Source organism: Ictalurus furcatus, chromosome 16 (genome assembly GCF_023375685.1).
Source record: "Ictalurus furcatus strain D&B chromosome 16, Billie_1.0, whole genome shotgun sequence".
NCBI lineage: Eukaryota > Metazoa > Chordata > Actinopteri > Siluriformes > Ictaluridae > Ictalurus > Ictalurus furcatus.
The window spans coordinates 25,653,418-25,679,675 of record NC_071270.1 but is presented as its reverse complement, the minus strand read 5'-3'; the positions used below and the strand labels follow the sequence as shown (position 1 = coordinate 25,679,675).

Sequence of the window (26,258 nt, the reverse complement as noted above, 5' to 3'; positions counted from 1 at the left end):
GTGTGGGGGTATGGGTGTGTGTGTGTGGGGGCGGGTGTTTGTGGGGGTGTGTATAGGTATAGCCTAGGTCTACAGATTAAGTTGCTGTTTTCCAACATGAACACTGTGTCGAGCTTTTATAGTAAAATAATCAACAACTCTGATCTGTGATGTGATGAAGCGGAGCATCTGCTACCACCCCAAAGTGTTTTATTCCTCTTATACCGCAGCCAATTATTACATTTATTTATGATTAAATGAATAATACATTGTACTTTTTATCCATTTATAGTTACATTTAATGTTGTGGCACGTCCACAAAAAAGGAAATGAATAAGGAAAGAGGGAAATTAAGGAAAGAAGGAGAGCAGAGGAAATAAAAGAACGGAAGGAATGATGTAAGGAAAGGTAAAGAAGGAAATAATGAAAAGAAAAAGTAAAATGAGAGAAGCGGGGTGAGGGAGAGTAAAGAAACAAAGAAAACGAGAGAGAAAGAGTGAAAAAAAAAAAAGAAATGAACGGAAAAAAAGAAAGATATAACGAGAGAAAAAAATTCAATAATAAAATATTCACTTATTGGCCGGATTTTAAACGAGAATTTTTTTCCCCGAATCTTTTTTTTTTTTTTTTTTTTTTTTTGGTTACAAAACAACAAATCAGTTTTTTTTTTAAAAAAGCACGAAATATTCATAACGGCTTAAAAATGATAAAAGACGCAAAGAAGTCATAATGTCATTTTCCGTTTTACTTGTATTGCATGTTTACAAACAGCATTGTTTATTTTATGTACAGTGAACAATAAAAAAAAAAAAAAGAGAAACTATACATTAATAACTCTGAGATTATAGAGACAGTAATGAGACGTAGTGATAAAGTTCATCCTTTACATTCTGGAATAAACCGAGCTGAGTCAGCTACACAGCCAAAAAAGCATCCGAGCGTTTATTATGGCACATTTTTAATACGCTAACAAAGATCCTTCATCCGTACCACGCCGAACAACCCCCACACCTTTAACGTTATAAACACCGTCACATTATTTATTTCACATGAACGAGCGTCTCTGTGGAAAAAAGAAAACAGAGCGCTTATAAAGAGTTTAATTACAGACCAGCTTTGAGTGTAAACAAAACCAGATCCATTTATTAGTGAGCAACACACACAAGGCTGCAGAAGGAAAATATTGTTCAGGACACAAAAAAAAGCTGGAAAGAAAGACAGAAAGATTAAAAGTGAATAAAATAAGGAAAAGAAAGAAAGCAAAAAAATAGACAAATAGGAAAGGAGTGAGTAAGGGAGGAAAGAAAGGAAAGAAAGGAAAAATAAAGCTAGGAAGGAAGTAAAGAAAGAAAGAAAGAAAAGATGGGGAAAGGGGAAAAGAAGGAAAGAAAATAAAGAACAAAAAAGATTGGAAGAAGGGGAAAGAGAAGAAGGGAAGGAAAGAAGCAAGGGAAAGCGAGAAAAGGAAAAAGAAAGATAGGAAGGAAGGAAAGAAATAAAGAAAAGATAGAGGAAGGGGAAAAGAAGGAAAGGAAAGAGATAAAGAACAAAAAAGACTGGGAAAAGGAGAAAGAAGAAAGGAAGGAAGAGAATGAGAAGCAAGGAAAAGAAAAAAGGAATGAAAGAACTAAAGGATGGAGAAAAGAAATGGGGAAAGTATGGAAGAAATTAAAAGAGAATCAGAAAAAGAAGGAAATGAAAGAAAGAAGAAGGAAGAAACGGAATGGACAGCAAAGGACAAAGAAGGGAGGGAATAAGGAAAGATCAAATTAAATAAGGAAAGTAAAGAAAGAGGTAAAAAAAAAATGAAGGAAAGATGGGAAGGACAAAATAAATAAGGAAAATAGAGAAGAAGGGAATAAACACACACACACACAGAGGGTATGACGCTGGAGAAAATGCAATCTCGGTTCTCTGTACATCACACATTGCACCTTTTAAATAAATAATGCTGCTTTTTTCTGTGGATATTATACACGAGATCAAAGATAAAATTCAGTCGGACTTTTTTTATAAGTGTATAAATAAAAAGTAACACATAAATAAACATCCAGAAGACGGCTATATGAAATCTTCCTCTTCTTTTTTTATTTCTTTTTTTATTTCTTTTTTAAATTTTTTTAATTGTGGAAAATAAATTAGCGTGTATGTCTATGTACAGTCTGAATACTGACTCTGCGCCGGAGCCGAGTCGCACCGCTTCACACATCACAGTCGCGATAATCTGTCTTCTCCAGACCTTCATCCTCATCCTCCTCTTCATCCTCTCTCTGCTTGTCGAGGAACACAGCAGCGCAGGAGCTCATGGCTTGAGAAGGGAAGAAAAGAAGTCTGTTTTTTTCGGAAAAAATTATCTTTTTTTGTTGTTCCTTCCCGTAATAACGCATCTGAAACGTTGCTGCTTTGTCTGATTCACGTGACGAAGCAGGTCGGGATCCACGTACGACGGGACGGGAAGGACGAGTCAGTGGTCAACGCCTGGAAATGAAAAGAAGAGTGATTTCAATTCGCAATCCTTCACATGTTCTGTTATATAAAGGTGCAGTAAGGGATTTTCGCTCCAAAGCCACACCCTCAAAAACATGCTCTGGTAAGAAAGCCTGAAGAGGGCGGAGCTTTCTCGATCAACAGGTTGTTCTGATACGATAGCGTGTGTTGCTCCAACGTTTCTCAATTCCCCACTTACAACTTTAGTTCCTACTTGCGATTAGTTCCCGTTGACAGTTCCCATTAATCGTATCCTGTCTCGTTAGCATTACGAAGGGAAAAAAGTTCGGAGAGATCGTTGGTGATGCTGGTGAACGTACGTTGTTAATACAGTTAGCTTGATTTGCTAATTTAATCTGAACAAAGCTAGCACGACGCAGAGCATGTAGCTACTGCAAAAAAAAAAAAAAACACGCTAGACTGGCCACGCCCACAAGCAACAACCGAAGCGGTCGCTCCATGCCCACAAAAGACCAGCTTCAAAGCAACATGAGCAACTTGTTATGTCTTCGGGTGAGCTCGAACTTCTACTACTACTACGGCACCTACTTAAATTTCTTTAGATGAGCAAAGATAATCCAAAACATGAGCGGAATTTCATTTCAAATTAGCAAACTGAGCAAGAATAGTGGCTGAAACTTTTAGGTTTATGATTTCCTGTCCCTGACGTGGTATCCCGTACCCACGAAACTGCAAAACTGCACGAAAAAAATAAAGGCCTCTGTAGGTCACAATCCGGCTAAACCAATCACAGTTCTCGGGTGCATTCAGAGAACCGAAAACTGTTGTACGTCATCTTGTATGGGATTTGACGAATGACATCGTTTAAAGTTTTATTTATTTTCGAGTTTAGATATTACCAGAGATGTGAAATATGCCAAATATGACCAAATAATTTCTTATGTAAAAATCACTGACTGCACCTTTAATATTTTTGTGAAGGTCACATTTTTAACCCAGACATGGAACACTAAAATCTTAGCTCTGTGCTAATGACCAGAAGGGTTCGTGAGTTTTACATCCCAGAACTGCCAGTAAGCCCCTACTGGACCCTTGAGCAAGACTCGTAACCTTCAAATGCTCAGCTTGGATTGGATCGTGTCTCGCTCGGAAAGCATCTGCCAGACGTATAAAGGAGAATAATAAGACGGCACATAAATCCTCCAGAGCCGCGTTAATAACGTGCCGTCCTGCCATATCACATAATCACCTCGTATTTTTCAGTTTCAGGACCGAAACCAAAACACGCCTGGTCATGGGAGAGCTGAGCTACTGCTACTATAAATCTCCTTTAGCTTTGGACTAGATTTGATCATCTCCAGCATCTGGAAATCTCACTGATGACAGAGAACACTGCAAAGGTTTCCACGCCCTTAGAACAAAATGAAATATTCTGCTTTTTTCGTAAACATATAGCAGTACCTTTCATAAAAATTCACCCCCCCACTATGTAGTGTTACAATTTGGAACTGAAATAGACTTGATTTTGATTGTGTCCTGAATCTACACAAAATACAGTTTTTAACCCCCAGTGCAAATCAGGTTTATTGTCAAAAGTTACAGACTTTCAGCTGTTAGCGATGAACAAATCAAACAAAAGCGATTGAAATGGTTCGACACGAGGAATGCTTCAAGCGGTTTCCCCAAATTCAACTGAAAATGCAACTTATAATGACTTCTCCAGTTTCAAAATTAGTCACCCCCCTGAATAGACTCCCTCACAACAGCACAGATATGCAGAGCAGGTGTTGTCTCAAGCACACCTGATACTAAACTAATCAAGGGCTTCATTAGTTACAGCAGGTGTGCTTGAGCTGGAACACATGAAATACCTGAACTGGCTTGGGGTAGAAAATGTCTGAAATACCTGGACGGGGCAGAAAAAGGAAGCTATCAAGGCTGCAAGCAGATTTGTGAGAAGGCAGGTTGTGAAAAACCCTCGAGTGACTGTAAAAGACCTGCAGCGAGACCTGGTGTAACAGACACTGAGGTTTCAGTGAGCACAGTAAGGCGTGTACTAAACTCAGAAAGTCTCCATGCCAGAACTCCAAGATGTTCACCAGTACTGACCCAAAAGCACAAGAAAAGTCGCTCAAAATCATATAAATAATCCACAGAAGTTTTGGGATTGTGTTCTGTGGAGCGATGAAACAAAACTGGAACTTTTCAGCACGATGGATCAGCGGTACGTCTGGAGGAAGAAGAATGAAGAAAGAACACTCTGTCCACAGTCGAGCATGGTGGAGGCTCGGTGATGCTCTGCGGCTGCTTTGCATCCTCTGGCACTGGAAACCTGCAGCGTGTGGAAGGCGAGATGGATTCAGTGAAGTATCAGGAAATCCTAGGAGAAAACTTCATGCCGTCTGTGAGGAAGCTGAAGCTTGGGAATCACTGGACCTTCCAACAGGACAATGATCCCAAGCGTATCTCAAATTCCACCAAGGCTTGGTTACAGAAGAAGTTCTGGAAGATTCTACAGGGCCATCACAGTCACCTGACTTGAACCCCATAGGAAATCTCAGGTGGGATTTGAAGGCGGCGATTGCAGCACGCAAACCCAAGAATATTCCTGAACTGGAGGACACTGCTCATGAGGAACGGGAGAAGATTCCTCAGGAACGCTGCAGAAGCTCTGCATCTCGTTTCCAGCAGGTCATAACAGCAAAAGCCTGCTCTACTAAGTACTAAAGATTCTCGCCATGAAGGGGGTGAATAATTTTGAGACTGGAGAAATCATTATAAGTTGCATTTTCAGCTGAATTTGTGGAAAACACGAAGTATTCGTCGTGTCGAACTATTTCAGTCGCTTTTGTTTGATTTGTTCATCGCAAACATCTGAAAGTCTGTACGTTTTTACAATAAACTTGATTTGAGATGGGGGTTGAATCATTTTGATCACAACTGTCGCTCTTAATATTGAACTGGGGAATAAAATTAATATAGTTTGACAAGTAAAAAATTTTAAACTTGCATAAATATCCCCGCAAACAGGAGTCACCCTGAGTGAACCCAGAGTTTGTTAGAGCAAAACATTTTTTGCAAAACACGTGACCTATTAATGACGGCCACACCTACACCCCTGCGACAAGCAACCGAAGGTCAAAGCAATCAGTTCGGATAAAAAAAGAGGTGTGTGTAGTACGCATGGAGTTTTTAGTGCAACGATCACGCGTACATCGTAAAGACACGCCCACCTCGTGAATTTTATCCCAGAGCGAATCGATCGGAATTACTACAGAAAACTAATGCTGTCCAAATGGTTCTGTCGTCATGGGAACGCCAGAGCATTTCATTTACCATCTGAAACCATTAAACGCTAATTAACTGGAACAGAATGAAGCGGACTTCGTTTAAAAAAAAGTCGTACATGATCGCTGATTACAGACAAAAAATTTTGTGTGTTTGTGCTTTTTTTTTTTTTTGCGGAAAAACAACTCGAATTGTTGAAATAAATGAACATCTGTGGAACCAAATACGCCAGATATCCAGATGTTATAAATGACTTTGGCTCTTTCGTTTTTGTACTAAAAGTGTGCAAACTTTTACGTTTAACTAGAAGAAATAAAATCACCAAATGTTTGAAAAGGGCTAAAAAATAAACCAAGCGAGAAGCTGATAGTGTGTAAATGGGAAACAGAGGTCAGTAATACCCTGGTTAACGACCTCGGTGGTGCTGGGAGTGTTTTACAGCGTGCTTTCGGGTAACTATTTTGAGTACTTTTGTATGTATCCGTTATTTCAAAATAAGAACTCAAACCGAACCTGCATTAAAACACGAACCGCTCAAACACTTTCCTCTCATTGGTTACTGAAATAAAAGAAATAGTTAAAATCATTTTCTTTTTTACTTACAGTTACAGGACCCGGAGTGTTTGACCTCGAGGACGAGGCCTCGCGAGCAGGCGGCCCGATGCATCTCGCACTCGCTGCGGTACGTGGCGTTATCGCTGGCGCACACGCTGTCTCCGGGATGACTCTCGGGACACTCGCTCTCGCACACGGAGCATCGTCCTCGACCCGTCCTCATGTCCCACAGACACTTCTTTCCGTCTGGGCAGCGGATATCGTCGCACGAGTGGGCGTCTGAGAACAGGAATATGATAACGAGACACACTAAAGTGGAGTCATGTGTTATTATTACATCACGGCTAGCTAATGAAGCCCACATTTTCAAATGAGGACTATTTAACTGCATCATGCAGCTTTAAGAACTTTAAGTTCTTTAAGTGTAGCCCCCAATCAGCGAACTTCCTGATCCTAATCCTGATCCCTAATCCCGTCTTACCTATGCACTTGCCCTCATAGGCCACCCCAATGGACCTTCCCAGAATGCACGTGGCTCGTCGGAGATGGCAGGCGCTGGCGTAAATGATGCCGTCGTTCCCACACAGGTACTGCTCGGGTGAGGTCACTTCAGGACACACGCGCTCGCAGGTCACACAGTAGGCGTTGTTGTTCTGGTCCACCACGCAAGACGAGCTTCCCGGGCAGTGCACGTCGTTACACGTCTCTGTGAGGAAACACAGTGGGATGATACGACCTGTAACATTTTAACCTTCGTAATTAAGCAGTCACGTTTTATTTAACTCTGTTTATGTTCATGCACTTAGCCTGCCAGGCTCGTTCTTTATCACGTCAACAAGTTGATTTGAAATGAAATGCATAGTCTAGCTAAAAAAGTATCCTGGTTTCGTCTGTGTTTGTGTAGATCTCATACTGAATTATTTCACAAATGAAAACAAAATCTAAGATAAACAAAGGTGATCTGAGTAGACACACAATACAGTTTTTAAATGATAATGTTGTTTATTGAAGCAAAAAAAGTTATCCACTACCAACTGGGCCTGTGTGAAAATGTATTTGCACCCGTAGTTACTAATTCCCCAGATCTATGAAACTGCATTAATAATGGGGTTCAGCTGGACTAGACACAACCAGACCTGATTACTGCAAACCCTGTTCAATCACATCTACACTCAAATAGAACTTTTTCAACAGCTGGAAGTTGGTTAAAAGGTCTTACGGAGTAACACACTATGCCAAAGGTGAAAGAAATTCCAGAAATGATGAGGAAGGTGATTGAAGTACATCAGTCTGGGAAGGGTTACAAAGATATTTCAGAGGCTCTGGGACTCCAAAGAACCACAGTGAGAGCCGTTATCTCCAAACGGAAAAACTCAGCACAGTAGTGAACCTTCCCAGAAGTGTCCGACCTTCTAAAATTCCTCCGAGAGCACAGCGACGACTCATCCAGGAAGTCACAAAAGAGCCAAAGACAACATCAAAGGACCTACAGGACTCACTTGCATCAATAAAGGTCACGGTTCATGACTCCACTATCAGAAAGACTCTGGGCAAAAATGGCTCCATGGAAGAGTGGCGAGGTGAAAACCACTGCTGACCCAGAAGAACATTAAGGCTCGTCTGAATTTCACCAAAACACACCTTGATGTTCCTCAAACCTTTTGGGAGAATGTTCTGTGGACTGATGAGTGGAAAGTGGAACTGTTTGGAAGACAGGAGTCCCGTTACATCTGGAGTAAACCAAACACACAATTCCACAAAAAGATCGTCATACCTACAGTCAAGCATGGTGGAGGGAGTGTGATGGTGTGGGGATGCTCTGCTGCTTCAGGGTCTGGACAACATGCAGTAATTGAGGGAAACATGAATTCTGCTCTCTACTAGAAAATCCTAAAGGAGAATGTCCGCTCTTCAGTCCGTAAGTTGAAACTCGAGCGCGACTGGATTATGCAGCAAGACAATAATGATCTCCAGTTATTGGAAGCGTTTGGTTGCAGTTATTGCTGCTAAACCTGGCACAACCAGACTTAAAGTTTAAGCCGGCAATTAGTTTTTCACATAGGTGACAGGTGATTGATAACTTTTTTTGCTTCAATTAAAAATAAATAAATAAATAAATAAAACCAGTATAGTGTGTTTAATCAGGTTGCCTTTGTTTTATGTTGCATTTCATTTGAAAATCTAAAGCAATTTAGTATGGAATATACACAAAAACAGAAGAAAATCAGGATGGGGCAAATAATTTTTCACAGCACTATACAGCTGGAGCCTATCCCACAGGCACAAAGTGGGAGGACACCCTGGACGGGGTGCCAACCTATTGCAGGGCACAATCATTCACACATTACGGATCATTTGCAAACGCCAATCAGCCTATAATGCATGTCTTTGGACTGGGGGAGGAAACCAGAGTACCCAGAGGAAACCCCTGAAGCAAGTAATGCTAGTTAAATAGTTTCAAATCCTAAAGTTTGAGACTAATCCCAGCCAGGGTTTGGAACAGATCCGAAATTCTTTATCAAACCTGATTTAGGGCTAACCTTAGATAAAAATGTACAAAGTCCACGAATAATCCATAATCCACGTTAATCCATCTCAGAGTCAGAAAAACAGAGCGCATTGAGGAAAAGGGTTAAACATAGACTTAAGCAGTGACGTAAACGTCAGTAAACGTGATCCGAAGGTTTCGAGTTCAGATCCCAGAACTTTATCGGCCACCGGGTTGAATTTATTTATTTTGTTATGCAGCGTTCACAATCACAGGTGTTTGTACTCACTCTTGCACTTCCCCTGGTACTGGGCCACCAGGTTGGGGTATCTCCTGCACTTGGCTCTGCGTAGTGCGCACTCGTTGCGGTACGTGGTTCCGTCCGAGCCGCACACCGGGCCCTTGAGGGTGTTATTGGAGCAGTCCGGAGCGCACACGCAACGCGGTTTGTTTCTCCGGTTCAACTTGCATTTCTTCCCAGGACCACAGTCCACGTTATCACACGTCTCTGTACAGGTCACAAATCAATCCATCAGTCAGTCCAGCAATCGATCCAGCTCTGTAACACTGCTGTACGGTTGAGTACAAAAGTTTGCGCACCCTTCAGTACCCCTTTTTTATCGTAAGTAATGAAAACATGTTAAATTCACACATGTTAAGATATTAAACATAATTTAAAAAAAAGAGATCTCATTTCTCTTTCAGATCAGGTCATGGGACATCTTTAATTTCTTTCTTCTTTGTTTTCACGTCTTTATTTATTTATTTATTTTTTTGCCTCATGTTTTGGATTGTGGGTGTGTCTTGTTCCAGAAGATGCCCGCATTTCCACATTTCACCCCACATTCCTCCCCTACCTCTCCTCCTTTCTGTATATAAATTGCAAATTAGATATACCCTTTAAACCCATAAGCTATAAGGGATGCAAACTTTTGCACTCAAATGCTCCTCTACATCTATTTGCAATCGATGTTAAGGTTCATTTTCGGTTCTTTTTTTTTTTTTTTTGGCAAAAGAAGGGAAATCTGTTCCGGGTGAGAGGCGTACCTTTGCACGGTATGCAGTTTGGTGCACCGCCGTGCATGAGCAGCCATCGGAACAACGTGTTGCTGGGAACGTCCTCCTCGGTCCACGCCATGCCGAGCCTCTCGCTCCTGCAGCAGTCCTCCCGGCTCATTTCAGACAGGTAGAGCATCTGACAGCGGCCGTTCTTCCCCTGCTCGTACCAGCAGTTCCCAGCTGGAGAGAGAAATCACGAGGAGAAATTGTTCACACATTTACACACAACGATGAGCTGAATTTATCCGAGTATGGAAACCACGCACAGCTCCGAGCAGACCAATTCCCTTCAACCAGGTGCTTCTTATCAGTGCCAATCTGGGTTCTTCAGTCTCACAATCTCAGAAATAAAGGTACTTTCTCTTGTTGATAGCATACTACCATCAAGAGTACTCTTTATACCTGAGAAGGTGCCCCTTGTGTACCTTTTAAAAATGTAAAGCTTTAAAAGGTACATCAGTGGTCCTTAAGTTCCAGTTGTGCCTTCAATTAGTTATAAATCTACATATGAAATGCAAAAACACACTATCACTGTAATCTTGATAACACCAGTCCTGCACCAAGAAAAAGTACGTTTAGTACCTTAATCTATATTGCAATTCTACATTAAGATTCAGTTTTGTTTCTTTTTTGGCAAACCTTATAGAAGAGGAAAGAAAATCCTTGCTGCATCAGTGCTGGACCTTTACACGGAATGCAGTTTAGTACAGAACATGAACCCTTTACAGTACCACCCCAGCAACAACAAAAAGCACACTTTATTTCCTCGTACTGCAATGGACTACACATTTAAGATTTGAGGATGGAAATGGACGCACGAAAGCAGAAAAAAAAAAGCAGTAATTTACACAAAGGACTCAAATTTCTCTTCAGTCTGCACTCTCGGATGTAAAAGTACCAAACTGTAGGCCTACTATTCCTTGTTGTTGACAGCATGGGACCATCAAGTACACCTTTTAAAAATAAGTCAAGGCACATAATCAGACCTTAAGAACCACGGATGTTCCTTTAAACAAAACAAAACAAACAAACAAAAAAGCTCATTAAAGTTTCACAACATGTGTATCTTTAGGTACTGTAGAAGGAGAACCCTTGATGATATGGCACCATTGACAGGGAAAAGTAAAAGTGCAGTTTGGTACCTTTATTTATTTTATTATGGGTTGCGCACATGAGATTTGAGTCAAACTAAGAAAAGGGTGGAAATGGAGGAAGTAACGCAGGAACAGAAATCATTTATAACTAAAAAGCACTAAAAAGTGTTCCACAGCACCCTGGATTTGTACATATTGTACATGTCCTTGTTTCTCGGTCAGTACCCTTACCTTCTGTGAGTGGAAATGTGGATGTAGTACCTTTATAAAAAAGTTAAGGTTCATAACTGAACCGTAAAGGTACCTTTAAAGGAACAGCACTGTTTGGTTCCCCTTGTTCCTTAAAAGATGCCCCAGACCAGGCATGAGTTTCATTATAAAAGCTGCCCGAGACACTTGACACAGTGTGTTAAAAAGTCACACACTTCTAAAATACACACTGCGCTTTAAACTCCTTAAACAATACCGAAATGATGGTGACGACTACACACACACTGGAACTGTGCGGAAACAGATCCCACCATCTCACAGCCACCGGTGCGCTTATATACAGGAGAAAAAACAACACCTGGGATCAAAGTTATAAAAGAGGGAAACAAACAAACAAACAAACAAACAAATAAACAAACAAGAAAACTCCGCAAGTTTTGCGCATTTTCTTATTTATTTATTTATTTATTTATTTATTGCGCATTTTCCCCAGTGCGCCTTCAGACGAAACGTTCCCGGTTTAAAGCCCCTCCACATTCACTTTCCCTGCTAAAGGCACCCGAAAATAAAAAAAGGGTTGTACTTTGAAAGGTGCTCGTTTATTTTCTGGAAGTGATGAAGCGTTAAATAAATAAATAAATAAATAAATAAATAAAGCAAAGACGGTTAAAAGTGCGCATCTCATCTCATCTCAGAAGAACACACTGAAATCGGTGTAAAAATAAAATAAATGAATAAAAGTTGCTCAGAGAAGTCTTTTAGCTCTGATCGGATCAGGATTCCACATTTTCCTGATTTCCCACGTGACAGCAGCTATAACGCGTTATTACCGTAAACTCGATGCTCGTCAATGAAGTGCGCGAGCCAGAGCACAAGCAGCGACGGAAAGCGGAGCATCCTGATCCCAAAACTAATCCCGATCCTGATGCTGATAATCCCGGTGTGCTCTTCCTCACACTGATCCCAGCCGGGCTCTGTCATCCAGCTCACATCCACTCCCGCTTTTTAAATCTATAGGAGCGCCTGTGCTCCAGGGTTGCCAGATTGGAGCGACTCTCATCTGAGCAAATTCCTCTTACAAAAAACAAAAAAAACAAAAAACCAAACCTTCCCCAAAAAACCCCTCTGCAACATAAATGACAAATCCTCACGCTTAAAAGGTTTGCACTGATGGCTGGGTAAGAAAATGTAAACATGCATTTCTTTTTACAACTCATTACAAATAAGTGAATTTCCAAGAGGATGTGTCGGTAAACGTGTTATCCTGGTCACAGTGGCTGTTGATCCGAAGTCTATCCCAGGAACACTGGACGTGAGGCGGAATACGTCTTGGACGGGATGCCGGTCCGTCTCATTTGCACGTAGGGATTTATTACAATTTAGCATAGTGGCTTGTTTTTGGGAGGTTGGGAGGTTGGAAGAAACCGGAGAACCCAGAGGAACACTGAAAGAGCACGTGACAAATCCGCACAGGCCGTAACTCGAGCTCGGGATCGAACCCGGAACCCTGGACGCATGAGGCGGCGACACTTAAAAGAAATATTCGGAAAAGAGGCGTTGTAATGATGCAGAGGATATGAAAGAGGTTGAAGACAGCTGTAGAAAACCGTTAAGCATCTCCCTGAAGGAACCCTTGGAAAGTCCTCCATAAAACCCTCCAACAGTGTGTTTCCCTGTTAGAAAGAGTTCCAAGTAGAAAAGCTCTTGAAACTATTATCCAAAGAAATCTTTTATCTACAAGTTATTAGAGAGGAAGGAGTCTCCAGTGTCAGCGCTTTGTCATGGTCAGAGGTAAAGCTGCAAGTTGAAGTTTTTTTGACATCTTCAGGACAGAGGAGTTTACGCTTCTCTGCGGTTTCTCTGTAACACGGCAATTTGTGTGGGTTGTTTTGTATTATTAACTTTGAGGGAAAGGAGAGGATGCTGAAGGACTCTTTATTGCTGCTATAACGTAAACAAGAACTTGTTTTGAGGACAAACCACATCATTGGCAAACTGCTGTGGTATTAGAGGAATAAAACACTTCAGTACGCGCTGATATATAAAAATTCCTTACTGTGACATTTAGAGACATACTGATAAGAATTATTGCTATTTAAACCCCGATAAGACGTGGTTGCCTGACAATAATGGGACTTGAACCTTCTGATCAAAGCGTTAACGATAAACATCTTTTTTTGTTGTTGTTTTGTTTCCCACACTGAATACAAATGTAATAATATCTACGGTACCTGTTAAAACTGTAACTACTCGATCACAATCTAAATTATATTTCTAAAAAGGAACAAATTTAAAAACAACTCGACCCATAGCTTATCCTCCCAATCTGGCAACCATGTGAATGTTTTTCAGTGGGCGGGGTTCAGAAAGTTGCGGTGGGCGGGGTCAGGGCTGGGAAACTTCACTCACTGACCGAAAACATTTTATCAGGTGACATTTATAAAGCTAGGAACTTTTCTCACTGCGAACTGTTGCGCAAGGAAGCACTTTGGAATAATAATAATAATAATAATAATAATGGGATTAACATAATAACAATTTCGTAACATGAAAAAAATAATATTTTAAAATAAAAATTATTACTATTAGTCCTACTACTAAATAATAATAATAATAATAATAATAATAATAATAATAATAATAACACTAATAATATACCTAAAGGAGTGTGAAAGGAAATATATAATATTTAGTTCACTTAGGAGTGAATAAATATTTCAGACTAAACCCAAAGTAAAATATTCTGTTCTAAAGTGCGCTTCTGAGTGATGGGAATAAAATCAGAGACTCGGTCTCCCTCTAGTGGCCAAGCAAGCGTTAATCGAATATTACAGAATTCATTTCATAACACAGCAAAACTTTTTTTGTTTGTTTTTTTTTTTTGTGGAAATGCTAAATCAACAGTTGCGTGTAAAAGTTTGCATTCACCATGATGAAAATTTAAACGTGCCTTTATTTTACAATTTATTACAAATAATAGAATTCCAAACGATGACATGTTAGTCAGTAAGAGCTTTTATCCTGACACTTTGTCTCCCTCTAGCGGCCAACAAGCGCTGCGTGTTATTTCACACGGAGAAAACCTGACCTGCACGGACTTCATCAAACATTATGTACTCTAAAATTTTATCCTTGTTTCCTCTTTGAGTTTGTTCAACATTTTGAGTTTGTTTGTTTATTTTATGTAATGATTCATTACATCTTGGTGGTAAAATGTTACAGCAGTTGTGGGATCTTTTAGAATTTTAGGTTGTATTAGTAAGACGAAAATCAGTTAAACAATCTAATATATTATACATTTATGAGACAATATCTAATCTAAAATTGGTGTCCAACAAAAAAAATATATAAATTACGAGTACTTTAAAAGTAAAAGCGTACAACATAGCAACGGAGATTTTTTTTACTTCCGGGTTCATCCCGACGTATTACGTTGCTAGGTACAGTGTTGCCAGGGTGCGCTGTTTCAATCCCCGTCATTTAAATACGTGCTGGAAGTTATTTAATGTTGTGAAAATAGTAATTAATTAAACATATTATTAACAAATTCCATGTTGAATCATTTATGATTACATCTATAGTTGATAGAAATATCACCAGACACGAATAGTACAGAAAATTATTCATTTCTAATAAGCATATCTGGCAACCCCGAGGAAAAACACCCCAAACAAATCTTAATAGCAGGTCCGCGCGCCTGCCAAAACAACCTCCATTCATGAATACCGAGGTAATTATAATAAAACTAACACTATAAGTATATGTATAAACAGTAATTCTGATTGTGTTAGGTAATTCCACAGCTGTCACTAGCTGGTTTTAAAATCAGACAGGCCTTTTAGCATTGTTCGCATCCTGCTAATTTTCCTGTTTGCTCTGTATTGAATAAGGTGACCGTGTTGTATTTTGCAAAAAGTGCCGAATTAACCGGAGTGAAATCGGAGATAATCAGAGTGAACTCAGAGCTAACGAGCCTTCAGCTGTGGCAGGAACTGGAGCACAAACACCCAAAGTAAGTAAATTACACATAAAACGAATAATAATAATAAGTTAAAAAATAGAAATCCACACCAAAACACCTTTAAACACGTGGTTTCTGTCATGCAGCGTTCACTGGCGCATCAGCATTACCGTAAATACACGTTTAACACTTAATATTTAAACTATACATGCAGCATTATATTTTTGTTGTATTTATTTAGGCTGTGTAAAGTTAAGTATTTTTAATGCATAACAATAATAAACCTCATCCATTCTATAGAAACTGTAATAATGACAAATATATACTTTTCTCTCTCTATTTTTTTTTCGCGGTGTTCAATATTTACTGTATATTGTTCATGTTATTAAAGTAAAACCGTATCGTAAACTATTATAGCTGGTTTCTAATAACCATCATTTCTAATAATCCTGTTTTTCATTCCTTAAAATAATAATAATAAAATTATTATTATTATGAAGTATTTAAAACATTATTGAATAAAACAATGAAATGATATCTAGTATAAAGATGATAATATTTTGATATTGTGGTTGGTGTAACAAGTCTAAAGCACAACAAACATTTTATTTAACACTAAATGTAAAATAATTTAATTTATTATTATTACTATGACGTCATCATCTTAAAGAATCTTTGTTATTGTTCATTTCTATCTTTAATGCACATCTGTGGAGTGTTTTAATGCTGTTGTTTGTGTGTTTATGGCATAATTTTGACGTGAACGTTTCCCTGCAGACTCTCGGCCGTGCGTGAGCAGGTGGTTTTGGCCGTGAGGAGAGAGTACGTGTCTGTGGGCGAGCAGGTTGTACGTCTGCGGCACGGAGACGAGGTGGCCGTGATCCCGCCGCTCAGCGGAGGCTAAACGCACGTCACAGGTTCCCCCATGTACACACACTCTCTTACTTCGTGAAGCTTTTTTGCAACGTGAACACGGGCGTGGCTAAAGGACTTGGGAATGTGATGTCGCCCCACGTCCGCCGTTTTGTTTTAAAACGAGACCTCATCAATTAGTGATGGGAAGTTCGGATCATTTTACCGACTCGGATCTTTGAATCTCGTTCAGCAAAATGAGCGAATCTTTTATTTGGAGTCACATTTGTCACGTCTGTTACCCGGAAACAGAAACGATTAGTTCACGTCTCGAGTCTTCGGGTTCGAGTCATTCGTTCATCCCGTGATCGCCCCGTAGGCTGAATACAGTGGGGCTGTGACGTGACGTGATGAACGAACGACTCGAGACGTGAACTAATCGTTTCTGTTTCCGGTACTGCATGGTGCATTGCCTAGGGCGTGGTCACCGGAAGAACGAACGACTCGAACCCGAAGACTCGAGACATGAACTTTTTCTATTTCCTGTACAGAACCTACGGGGATGTTGCAGTGTATGCACATGCGCGGTAAAAAACGAACGAATCACTCTCTGAGACAACTCGTTGTTCCCGAGTCACATTAAAGATTGGTATTTTAAAGATTGGTAATTTACAGCTGATTGGTGATAATCACATGAGTATGAAGAAATAAGTCAGCAAAGGTAGACTTTAGTTCAGTGTTAATCACACATTGGTGTGTGTGTGTGTGTGTGTGTGTGTGTGTGTGTGTGTTAAGAACCAGTGATGGAGGATGGACGGGGTCTGGACCTGATTAAACTCACCACAGACAAACTCTCCACTGATGCTGTGTCAGAATCGGTGACATGTTCCTCCTGTGGAGCCATTTCATTATTCATCGGTAGGATCAAAAGCTTTCTGGATGTATTTATTTTTTATTGTGTCGTTTGATAATGAGTCGACTCTTTGAATCGACTCTTTTAGATGATTGTTGACCCGCACATATGAGTTGTTTTTTTTTTTTCTTTCTTTCCCTTTTGCTGTGTAATTTAATCTAAACACTTCCATAGAAATCTCTGTGAAATCTGAGCTGGTTTTTTTGGTAGGAATAATGTGAATGATTCAGTGTGACAGAGAATCGGCTGTGTATTTTATAATAACTTTTATTTATTACAGTAGAGAAAGATTTCATAAAACAATTTCAATTTCAGGCATAAGAAGAAGAATCACAGGTCAAGTTATTGCAGTTTGTCTGGTATAGAGCAAAAAAACCCCGAAATAGCACTGAGCTGTTAGGGAGTTGACTCCTTTTTGTGAGCCGAGTCAAATGATCTGACTCGTTGAAAAGATTCGGAATTCCCATCCATTCTGTAAAAGTTTTTGTGTTTAAACAATCCGGCAAACTCCGATAATTGTATTTGAGCATTTTGTCTCCATCACCCAACTTGTCTATTAATATACAGTATAGTCGGCTCTTTGAGTCAACATTCTCAGAAAAGAGTCGACTCGTTCACGAATGACACACCGAGCCTAGGTTTTTCCTTTTATAGGCAATGTTCCTTATATAGGCCATATAACTCCTGCAGGTGAAAACCTTTTATCACCATCTGAGCTGTTCAAGCAGCACGAGCGATGAGACGTGTGTTCGGCTCAGAGACGTATAAACGATTCAGCGGAGTAATGTTATTTCGTTTATTAAAATGTGGGGTAAGATTTCATGGAAGAATTTCAGCCAAAAATATCGACCTGCGATTTGTCCTTCAAAAATTTTGTCCGGTTTAGGAAAAAAAAAAAGAAGGTAAAAAAAAGGCAACGAGTTGTTTGCGTAACTGAAAGAGTCGAGTCGTGTCGGTGAGCCGAATCAGGTGATCTGACTCCCTGAACAGAGCCATCGCTAGTGTGAGAATTTCCGTGTTTCTTATTAATATATAAATGTGTGGTCCAGGAACCACCAGAGATCATTTCGAGGGAAAGAGGGTCGTTCAGCTGGAATACGAAGCGTATGTGCCCATGGCGGAGTCGGAGATGAGGAAAATATGCGCTGACGTGAGAAGAAGATGGCCGACAGTCCGACACATCTGCATCCATCACAGACTCGGGTGAGCAGCCGCAGCCAAAAATGCGTACGGTCTATGACGTCAGAGAAGTGTAAAGCTGCTAAAATCACAGCTCATCTGTATCACTTCTAATGCACAGTCTCCGCCTTCAAACTTTAAGCCACGCCCCCTACCTGAGTCTGATCCTGATTTGGTACCGAGCTTTAACATAAACATGCACTGTTATAGAAACTTAATCAACACCTGACGACCAAAAGTACTAATAGTCAGATTTCCTGATGAACAGACCTGTAATCTGTGTTATTTGCCTCCAGTTTAATTAAACCTTTAAGTTATTCTAGTATTTATTTTTTAAAATAAGCAACTTTGAATCTATAGATTTCAGTTTATTTCTAAATAAGTAGTTTAGTAAAATAAGGGGTGAAATAGCTACATTATGGCTTTTATTTCTTGAAATCTGCACTTTTACTGCACACTGATGATGATATAGGAGTTTCTGTTTCTGTAATCATGATATTGAATGAATTTGACGTGTGTGTGTGTGTGTGTGTGTGTGTGTGTAGCGTGGTTCCTGTTACCGAGGCCAGTGTGATTATCGGAGTCTCGTCACCTCACCGCAGTGACTCTCTGGAGGCCGTGAAGTACGGAATAGATGCTCTGAAATCCACTGTCCCCATCTGGAAAAAGGTTCGTCTACTACTGCGAGCTACACCGCTGCTCTGCTGGATTCTGATTGGTCAGGACGTGTTGATTAATTCTCTATAACTGCAGCTCTGGCAGTAGTGCAGGTTTCTATATCGTTTCTATAGTAACGGCTCGTTCAGAGGGACGCGCACGGCCGGTGCTTTGCATAAACGGATTAAAGTTGACTATAAGGAGATGTTTATTTAAGGTTTACGGAAGGAGTCTCCAGTGTCAGAGTTAAAGCTGTAACTTTAAATCTTCAGGACAGAGGAGTTTACGCTTTTATTTTTTTCTCTCTCTCGGTAACATGACACGCCGCGACCGTTTATAGCCACTATAACGTCAGTGAGAACTTGTTCCGTGGACGTTTCACGATGTAACTATAAACGGATAAAATGTATAAAGTGTCGTTCTTTAATAAAATCGTCATCGTATAAAACGAATAAAACTCGCTGTTGTTGTTGAAAAATAATCAACTTCAGATTGCTCCGCTTCATCGCTCCACCCCGTTAGATTAGTTTCCCATATCAGCCCCACACAGAGTGGTTTTATTCCCTGCTTCTCGTGGATGTATTTTTGTTTCATTTTTAGGAGATCTATGAATCGGAGGAGCCATGCTGGAAAGAGAACAGCGAGTGTCTGTGGACAGGAAGTCGTGCCGAGAGAAAAACGACTTGACCTTTGGACTGTAACGAGCTCCAGGGCTTTTATCTCTAAGCGGGGTCGTGAACCCACAGCTTGCGAGTGAGATGTGGCTTTTTTCCTTGTTTTAATATGACTCGGCAATATTCGAGCAAATTACAAAAATATATATATATGTCTATTTAAGAGATGTTTCAAATCTAAACAAATATACTGCCAGGCTCAGAACTAGAAATGAAGCATTTGTGGGAGGAAAAAAAGATCAAATGTAAAGCAAAATGTATATATTCTTCGCTCTTGTGTGCTGATTTAAAGAAATAAAACACGTGCAGATATTTTACTCAGCTGCCCCCTAGTGGTCATTTTTTTTAACTAACTACAACCAATAAAGTGGAATCTCTAGGTTCACATGAAAGCTTTTTTTTTTCTTTTCTTTTCTTTTCAAATTAAAACAAATAAAGCTTAAACTAAACTTCCAGGCATGAAAGTTCTGATAGGATAAATTATCACAGTACAGTAAAACATCTCAAGTATTGATACTGGATGGATGATGGAAAAAAAAAAAGTTTAATTATTAGCAGTTTATGTTCGGGCTTGTAATTAAAAGAAATGTTCTTTTCATAAATATAAATATAATATATATTAAATGAATTCTTACACGTTTTAATGTCAACTGTGATTGATCTCTTTATGAATACCTCAAATGATTATTTCAACTAGAGAAAATCCCAAATTCTAGTGTTATTACTTGAAAATTCTTCACTGGAATTCATTCATTAAAAACATGAAATTATTCCGAGAACACCTAAAAGAACGTGTTTTGTGGTCGTGCATGCGTTGGTCCTGCATCACCGAAAAGTGTCACTGCAAAGCACCATAACTTATAACGAACGATTCAGCAACTAATCAGTTACTACCGTGACAATATCCTGATAAATACACCGTCAGATCCGTGCAGATCGCAGACAGCAGGGCAGGTAGGTGTGGCCGAGTCCATATATGGAAATCTGAGCAGTTCTGAGTGACAGGTGAGAATGTGGGTGTGTCTTCAAGCCCATATATGGAAGTGGTAGAAAGAAGGACGTTTGCTTATCTGATTTAACCTGATGGGATTTCTGAGAGGATTTTAAGTCACGTTCATGAACGTTCACCTTCTTCTCTGCTAACGTTCGTTATTAGAAAATGCTTTCGAAGACATTCGTTAAAAATGACACGGGAGGTTAAACAAACATGACCACTAGCTCTAAGGTACAGACGAGTACTTTTTAGTTAGTAAAAATGTCAATATAATATGTACGTACGTGTATGATTGTGAGTGTGTGAACACAGGAAAATAGAAAGATGTCAAGTCTTTTCAGAAATATTTAAATATGAATGAAAACCACGACAAATTAAGCAAATTACAATGTTTTAATGATCATTTGAATAAATTGCCCTGTTTGATCTATTATTTAGACAAAAATTGAAATAACGTACCATTGCAAAAAAAACAACAACAAACAACTTCTGTAAACATTTAGTGCTCTGATAAATTTATAGAAAAGCATTAATATAGTAATCAGTATTTTGAAATTTTTAATTTGAAGAATAAAACCTGACTACAGTACATATTTAACTTATTGCAGAATTCAGTAAATAATCAAATCTTAAATTTACACTCGTGCTGTACAGTCTGAGTAAAGTATAAAAATACAAACTCTTACCAAAGCCTAAAGGATGGAATAATAATAATAATAATAAAAAATGCTACAAAGTTTTTTAAAGGTATGTTTTTAAAAGTGTTTTTTTTTTTTTGTTCCAGATGGTCAAAAAGAAATCTAAAATAAAGCGTTTGTGAAAATAAAATACAAGGGAAAAAAAAAAGATAAATCCAGAACGTTAAGTACGATCAGAATCACTAAAGCGAACTTAATGGGTAAGTGAGAAGTGAGTAAAGTGCCGGATGAACATGTAAATAAACTCTAAAAAATTAAACAATACATTTTCACGTGAGGTGAAAAAAAAAAAAGATAGATATTTTAGACATTTATTTATTAATTTTTTTAAATTCCCAAAAACGTCATTCTGCTGCCTGGGGCGTGACGAACACGTTTCAGTCAGCAGAGTGTTTAAATATTACAGTACAAAGTGTTCCAGTAGTTTAGTTAATGTTTTCTATTCCTGAGAGAGAGAGAGAGAGAGAGAGAGAGAGGAACGAATGCATGGTGTTTAACGATACATAAAATAAAATAAAATAGCTATATTTATGGAATCTTGTTTCCACCGCGTAGGGGAAAATATTACGCTCGTGATTGTGAATCATCATCATGCGACTGCTCATTAATCGGAAGTTATTTTTATACAACTGCGTGTCAATCAGCTCTCTAGTTCAGTAGTCTGGGCGCTGAGCAGCGAGGCGGCCATTTTGAATGCTAAAATGCTTTCCGGTGCACTGGAACGTCCGCTCCGTAAAAAAAAAAATCCCACAATGCACCGCAAAAACCAGGAGCATCGACGCTCGTTATGTTCAAACCGGAAATAACGTCACGTTTACTGAAGCCTCTCAGCTGGAGACAAAATGGCCGACGAACTCTCAGGCAACTTCCGTCTACAAATGTAAGGAGCTTGTTATCGTTGTTGTAGCGCTGAAACGATTACTTGCGCTAAGGATTTTTTAAAACTTTATTTGATGTTCTATATAACGTCTAATGACGACATTTAAGTGTTTAGAGATTTTTTAAAAATACGCTCCTGCCTGAAGTACCGTCACTGAAGCGCACGGGATTAAACTAACAAATCGATACGACATATAATGTCAGAAAGACATCGGTCATGCTGTTGGTTAAATGTCAGCGGTGACGTTTGACAACACGAGTACGTAGTCGTGTCGGCGGAAATCCAGTTATCAGCGTCCAAACGTGTAGTGAGTCAGGGTCCTTATTAGTGCCCTAACTCGTGTACTCGATGTACTGATTCATCACCTAGAGAGCTAGACAGCTGTTTGGGACGAACCCTCCCTCAAATTTAGTTTTTTCAATCTCGTAATTGCGAGTTAATAATTGCTCAATCGTCAGTTCATATCAATTTTTTTTGTTGTTTTAACGTCACGATTGAGTGATATTTACTCGCAGTTGCCTGAAAAATAATTTGCAATTACAATTTAAAAATTCCGTTATTTTCACACAACGACAACTTTTTAAATATCTTGTAATTGCGAGTTATTTTCACGAAACTGTGCCTTTTTTTCCTCGCAAATGCAAGTTAACGTCACTTAATTAAGTTAGAGTTAATAATTGCTCGGTCGGCACTTGATCTCAAAATCGTGTCATTTGGATGCAACTTTTTTTTTTTGGTCACAGTTACAAGTTAATAATCATTCCATTGTGTCTTTATTTATTTTTTTTAAATCTCGAAACTAGGGGTTATTTTCACAAACCGTCACATTTTCCGCTCACAGCTGCTAGTTAATATCACTCAGCTGTGACTTTACATCTCACAACTGTGAGCTAAAATTTTACAATTGGCCTTTTAAAAAAAATAATCTCAGTAATAATTATTAATATCGCACGATATTGACTTAGTGCTTCCTTTTCCTATAATCACTCAGCAAAACCCCGTAGTGTGTATGCGAGGAACATAAGCTGCGAGATATATATATATATATATATATATATATATATATATATATATCTGTGTAATATTTACTCATACGCAGCAGAAACAAGCTTTTAGACATATTTGATGTAGAGATTTTGCTCATTCGGTTTTAATGCATCTTCTAATGACGATTATATAAATATACACAGTTTATATACAGCACTCTTGTTTCACAGCTGATGAAGGATTTTGGTCCGAAACGTCCATTTTCTCTGAAATCTTATACACGTCCCGTCCACTTTATTAGGAACAGCTGCACATTCATGCAGTCATCCCAATCAGCCAACCGTGTGGCATGTATAAATGCATCAAATCATGCAGATACAGGTCAAGAGCTTCCGTTAATGTTCACATCAAACATCAGAATGAAGAGAAAGTGTGAACAAGGTGATCCAGCCTGCAGACCCTCCGCTCACGGGATGTTTTTTTTTTTTTTTTTTTTGGCGCCATTCTGTGTCAACTCTAGAGACGGTTGTGTGTGAAAATCCTAAGCCCATCTGGTACCGACAATCCTGCCAGGGTTAAAGTCTCAGAGATGTCACTTTTTCTTTATTCTGATGTTTGATGTGAACATGAACTGAAGCTCTTGACCTGTATCTGCATGGTTTTATGCATTGTGCTGCAGCCACATGATTGGATGCTTCGATAGCTGCGTGAATGTGCAGTTGTACAGGCGTTCCTAATAAAGTGGATAGTGAGCATGTATACATGTTCTAAAAAAAAAAAAAAAAACGTTGTGTAACAGGATGTTGAGCACTTGTTTCCTGTTGGTTAAACATGTCCTCCTTTTCAAAGTTAGCCATTCTATTAGGACAAAAGTAATGGCGTCCTATGAAAGGAGGAGGAGTTATTATGGTAGCTGACGTACTGCGGTTGCTTAACCATGTGACTGGAAGAGTTTGTGCTCCTTCACCGTTTGGTCTTCGTTTTGTCTTTTTTTTTTTTAACCATTCTTTACTTTTTATGGTTTTATTGGTGTGTCAAAATGTAACTCGCAGTAATTCGCAGCTTTTTCGCGATCGCTCTTGGCGGTTACAGACAGTCCAGTTTGGCGAAAAACATTCTCACACAACTTTACTAAAAGATAAACGAGGCCTATTTGAACTGAAGCCTTGATTAAAGAGGATGAAAACTTTTGCACTCGACTGCCTGTAATGTTAAATGTTCCACGTGTTGTCCGTCAGAACGATGGTTTTTGGCCGCACCTGAGCTAGCATTTCACCAAAAAGCATTCATGCTACTAATGATCGAGTAGTGGCTCGTTTGAATGGCTGGGTGATATGACTTCAGAATAAATGACATCGAAAAAGTTTTGTTGTCGCCGTCAACACTGAAATGCGACGTTACTGAATATTGAGAAACGTTTCTCGTGAAAATGATACGTGTCATGAAATGATGCTCCAATATGATTAGACCGGTTTTAAAAATGAAAAATATGTAACAAAAAAAAAAAAAAAAAGATATTTACATAATAATGTTGTTCTGTGCTCGTCAATAAAACTAGTTTTGTCAGGAAAAAGGTCAGTGCAGTCTGCGTATCATTTTCAACAATATTTCTCTATCAAATATATTTACAGTATTTCCAAATAAAAGTAAAAATACAAACAGGAACGGAAGCCCATTTCCCGTGGCTTACGCTGATGCAGAGACTCGGAGTGAAAAACGAAGCGTTCTCCAGTGTTGGCGAAAATAAGCAGCGGATGTGAGGATCGTCCATAGCAGCACGACAGTCGGAGTGGTGTTCCTTTGCTTTTCCATTCGAACCAGATCGCAGCCTGCTGCTGTGTGTTTGAGGTTCACCTCCTCACTGCTGTGCATCTGATCTCCGTGTCTCCGAGGGTTACTTTAGCTCGAGCTGATCCGAGATCAGATAGTCTTGAACCGGACGGGGGAATCCGTCTGGGTCTCACGGTCGTCCCGCGTTGTCCTGTAGTCCTTCTGCTTCAGCACCGTCATCGCCTCTCTGCAGCTGCTGGTATTTACGCTTAAAGAAGCCCAGCTGAAGAGATCGCACCACAAACATTTAAAAATAAAAATCGAATTCGCACAATCTTTAAACGTATCGATCGGCTGAGACGTGTTAAGTCGCGATTTTGGTTTTATCCTGTTTTCGATTTGACTCTTTCTTCCTCTATTCAGCACTTTGGTCAGCTTCGCTGCGTTTAAATGCGCTTTAGAAATAAAATGTACGTACTGACTTACTCTTTCTGAAAAAGAAAATGAAATCGTACCTTCCACAGCACTGCGACAGCAACAGCCAGCAGGAGTAATCCTCCAATCACACTGCCCACGATCACTCCGACAGGTACATCACCTTTGGCACCTGGTTTACTCACAGTGACATCGACCTGATGAGGAGGAACAAAATGGCCGTGAACTCTGAGGCTGTTTTCACACTTAGCACAAACGCTCGTTCATAACCAAGTGTTAACCGGGAAGTTTCCGACTTCCCAGTAGGAAAGATCCGTTTGAACGAGTTTTTTTGAAAGAGCTCCGACGTCTCCCAGTTGCGATTGTGTGCTGTGAAACGTAAGAACAAGCTTTGTCGTTTGTACTGAAATTGTTCAGTAGCGGAGATTTCAGTACATCCCCGATAAATATATTTATTGAACTGATGTTAGCTATATACTTGTTTAATGTTAGCTAAATCAAACATAAAGTGTTCCGTACCGTCACTTGTTTGTGGGCGATAACGAGTAGATCAGACTGAGACGTCTCGATCTGAGCGTTCACGTCTAATACGACCGACTGGAAATCAGCCTAGAGAGAGAGAGAGTGAGAGAGAGAAAGAAAATGAGTGAAACATACCTATACAGCTTTTATATTGTGGCTTCACACAACAAAAATATTATTCTGCTATTTTATTCTAAGGCTTGAAGGACTGGGTTGCCAAATTGGTTAATCGTCTGTCCGAATGTGGCTTTATTAATGCGGAAAAATCTCTTACTGACACAAGCCACAAGATACTTCCCAATCTGTTCATTTACAAACCATACCATAATAATAATAATCATAATAATAATAATAATAATAGGGAAGGCAAGGACGGAAGAGAAGGAATGTAGGAAGGGAATGGAAGGAACAGAATGAAAGAAAGGAGTGATGGAAGGAAGAAGAAAGGAAGAAATGAAGGAAGAACGGATGTCAAGGAAGGAAGCAATAATAGTAACAATAATAATTTTCTCCAAGCTTGGAAAATCTTTAGTTATTGTCCACTAGTGTTTAAATTATTATAAAAATCTATAAACTTTTATATGTCAAAAACTATAAATGTTGGTCCGTTTAAAT

At 39.3% G+C, this 26,258-nt stretch overlaps 4 protein-coding genes across 4 annotated transcripts in view; 2 read left to right on the top strand and 2 right to left on the bottom strand.

Moving 5' to 3' along the window:
* Positions 1 to 2,361: 2,361 nt before the first annotated feature.
* Positions 2,362 to 12,862, bottom strand: LOC128620619 (follistatin-A-like). The gene is made up of 6 exons (XM_053645826.1): positions 11,952 to 12,862; positions 9,806 to 9,997; positions 9,048 to 9,266; positions 6,752 to 6,976; positions 6,319 to 6,549; positions 2,362 to 2,457 (listed from the first exon to the last, which is right to left on the bottom strand). The coding sequence occupies exons 1-6, from the start codon at positions 12,100 to 12,102 to the stop codon at positions 2,444 to 2,446; spliced, it is 1,032 nt and encodes a 343-aa protein (XP_053501801.1). The 5' UTR covers positions 12,103 to 12,862; the 3' UTR covers positions 2,362 to 2,443.
* A 1,820-nt stretch (positions 12,863 to 14,682) lies between these two features.
* On the top strand, positions 14,683 to 15,999 carry LOC128620272 (molybdopterin synthase sulfur carrier subunit-like). The gene is made up of 3 exons (XM_053645127.1): positions 14,683 to 14,851; positions 15,012 to 15,133; positions 15,860 to 15,999. The coding sequence occupies exons 1-3, from the start codon at positions 14,840 to 14,842 to the stop codon at positions 15,984 to 15,986; spliced, it is 261 nt and encodes an 86-aa protein (XP_053501102.1). The 5' UTR covers positions 14,683 to 14,839; the 3' UTR covers positions 15,987 to 15,999.
* LOC128620271 (molybdopterin synthase catalytic subunit-like) lies at positions 15,939 to 19,669 on the top strand. Its single transcript, XM_053645126.1, has 5 exons — positions 15,939 to 16,009; positions 16,730 to 16,852; positions 17,897 to 18,050; positions 18,572 to 18,695; positions 19,284 to 19,669. Exons 2-5 carry the CDS (start codon positions 16,738 to 16,740, stop codon positions 19,368 to 19,370), a joined length of 480 nt encoding a protein of 159 aa, XP_053501101.1. The 5' UTR covers positions 15,939 to 16,009; positions 16,730 to 16,737; the 3' UTR covers positions 19,371 to 19,669.
* A 1,066-nt stretch (positions 19,670 to 20,735) lies between these two features.
* LOC128620269 (integrin alpha-2-like) overlaps positions 20,736 to 26,258 on the bottom strand; it is a 39,154-nt gene continuing 33,631 nt past the window's right edge. Inside the window, exons 27-29 of the mRNA XM_053645125.1 lie at positions 25,641 to 25,730; positions 25,202 to 25,318; positions 20,736 to 24,969 (exon numbers count right to left, since the gene is read on the bottom strand). Of these exons, the coding sequence (XP_053501100.1) occupies positions 24,877 to 24,969; positions 25,202 to 25,318; positions 25,641 to 25,730 (300 nt within the window). The 3' untranslated portion in view covers positions 20,736 to 24,876. The remainder of the gene's footprint in view (positions 24,970 to 25,201; positions 25,319 to 25,640; positions 25,731 to 26,258) is intronic.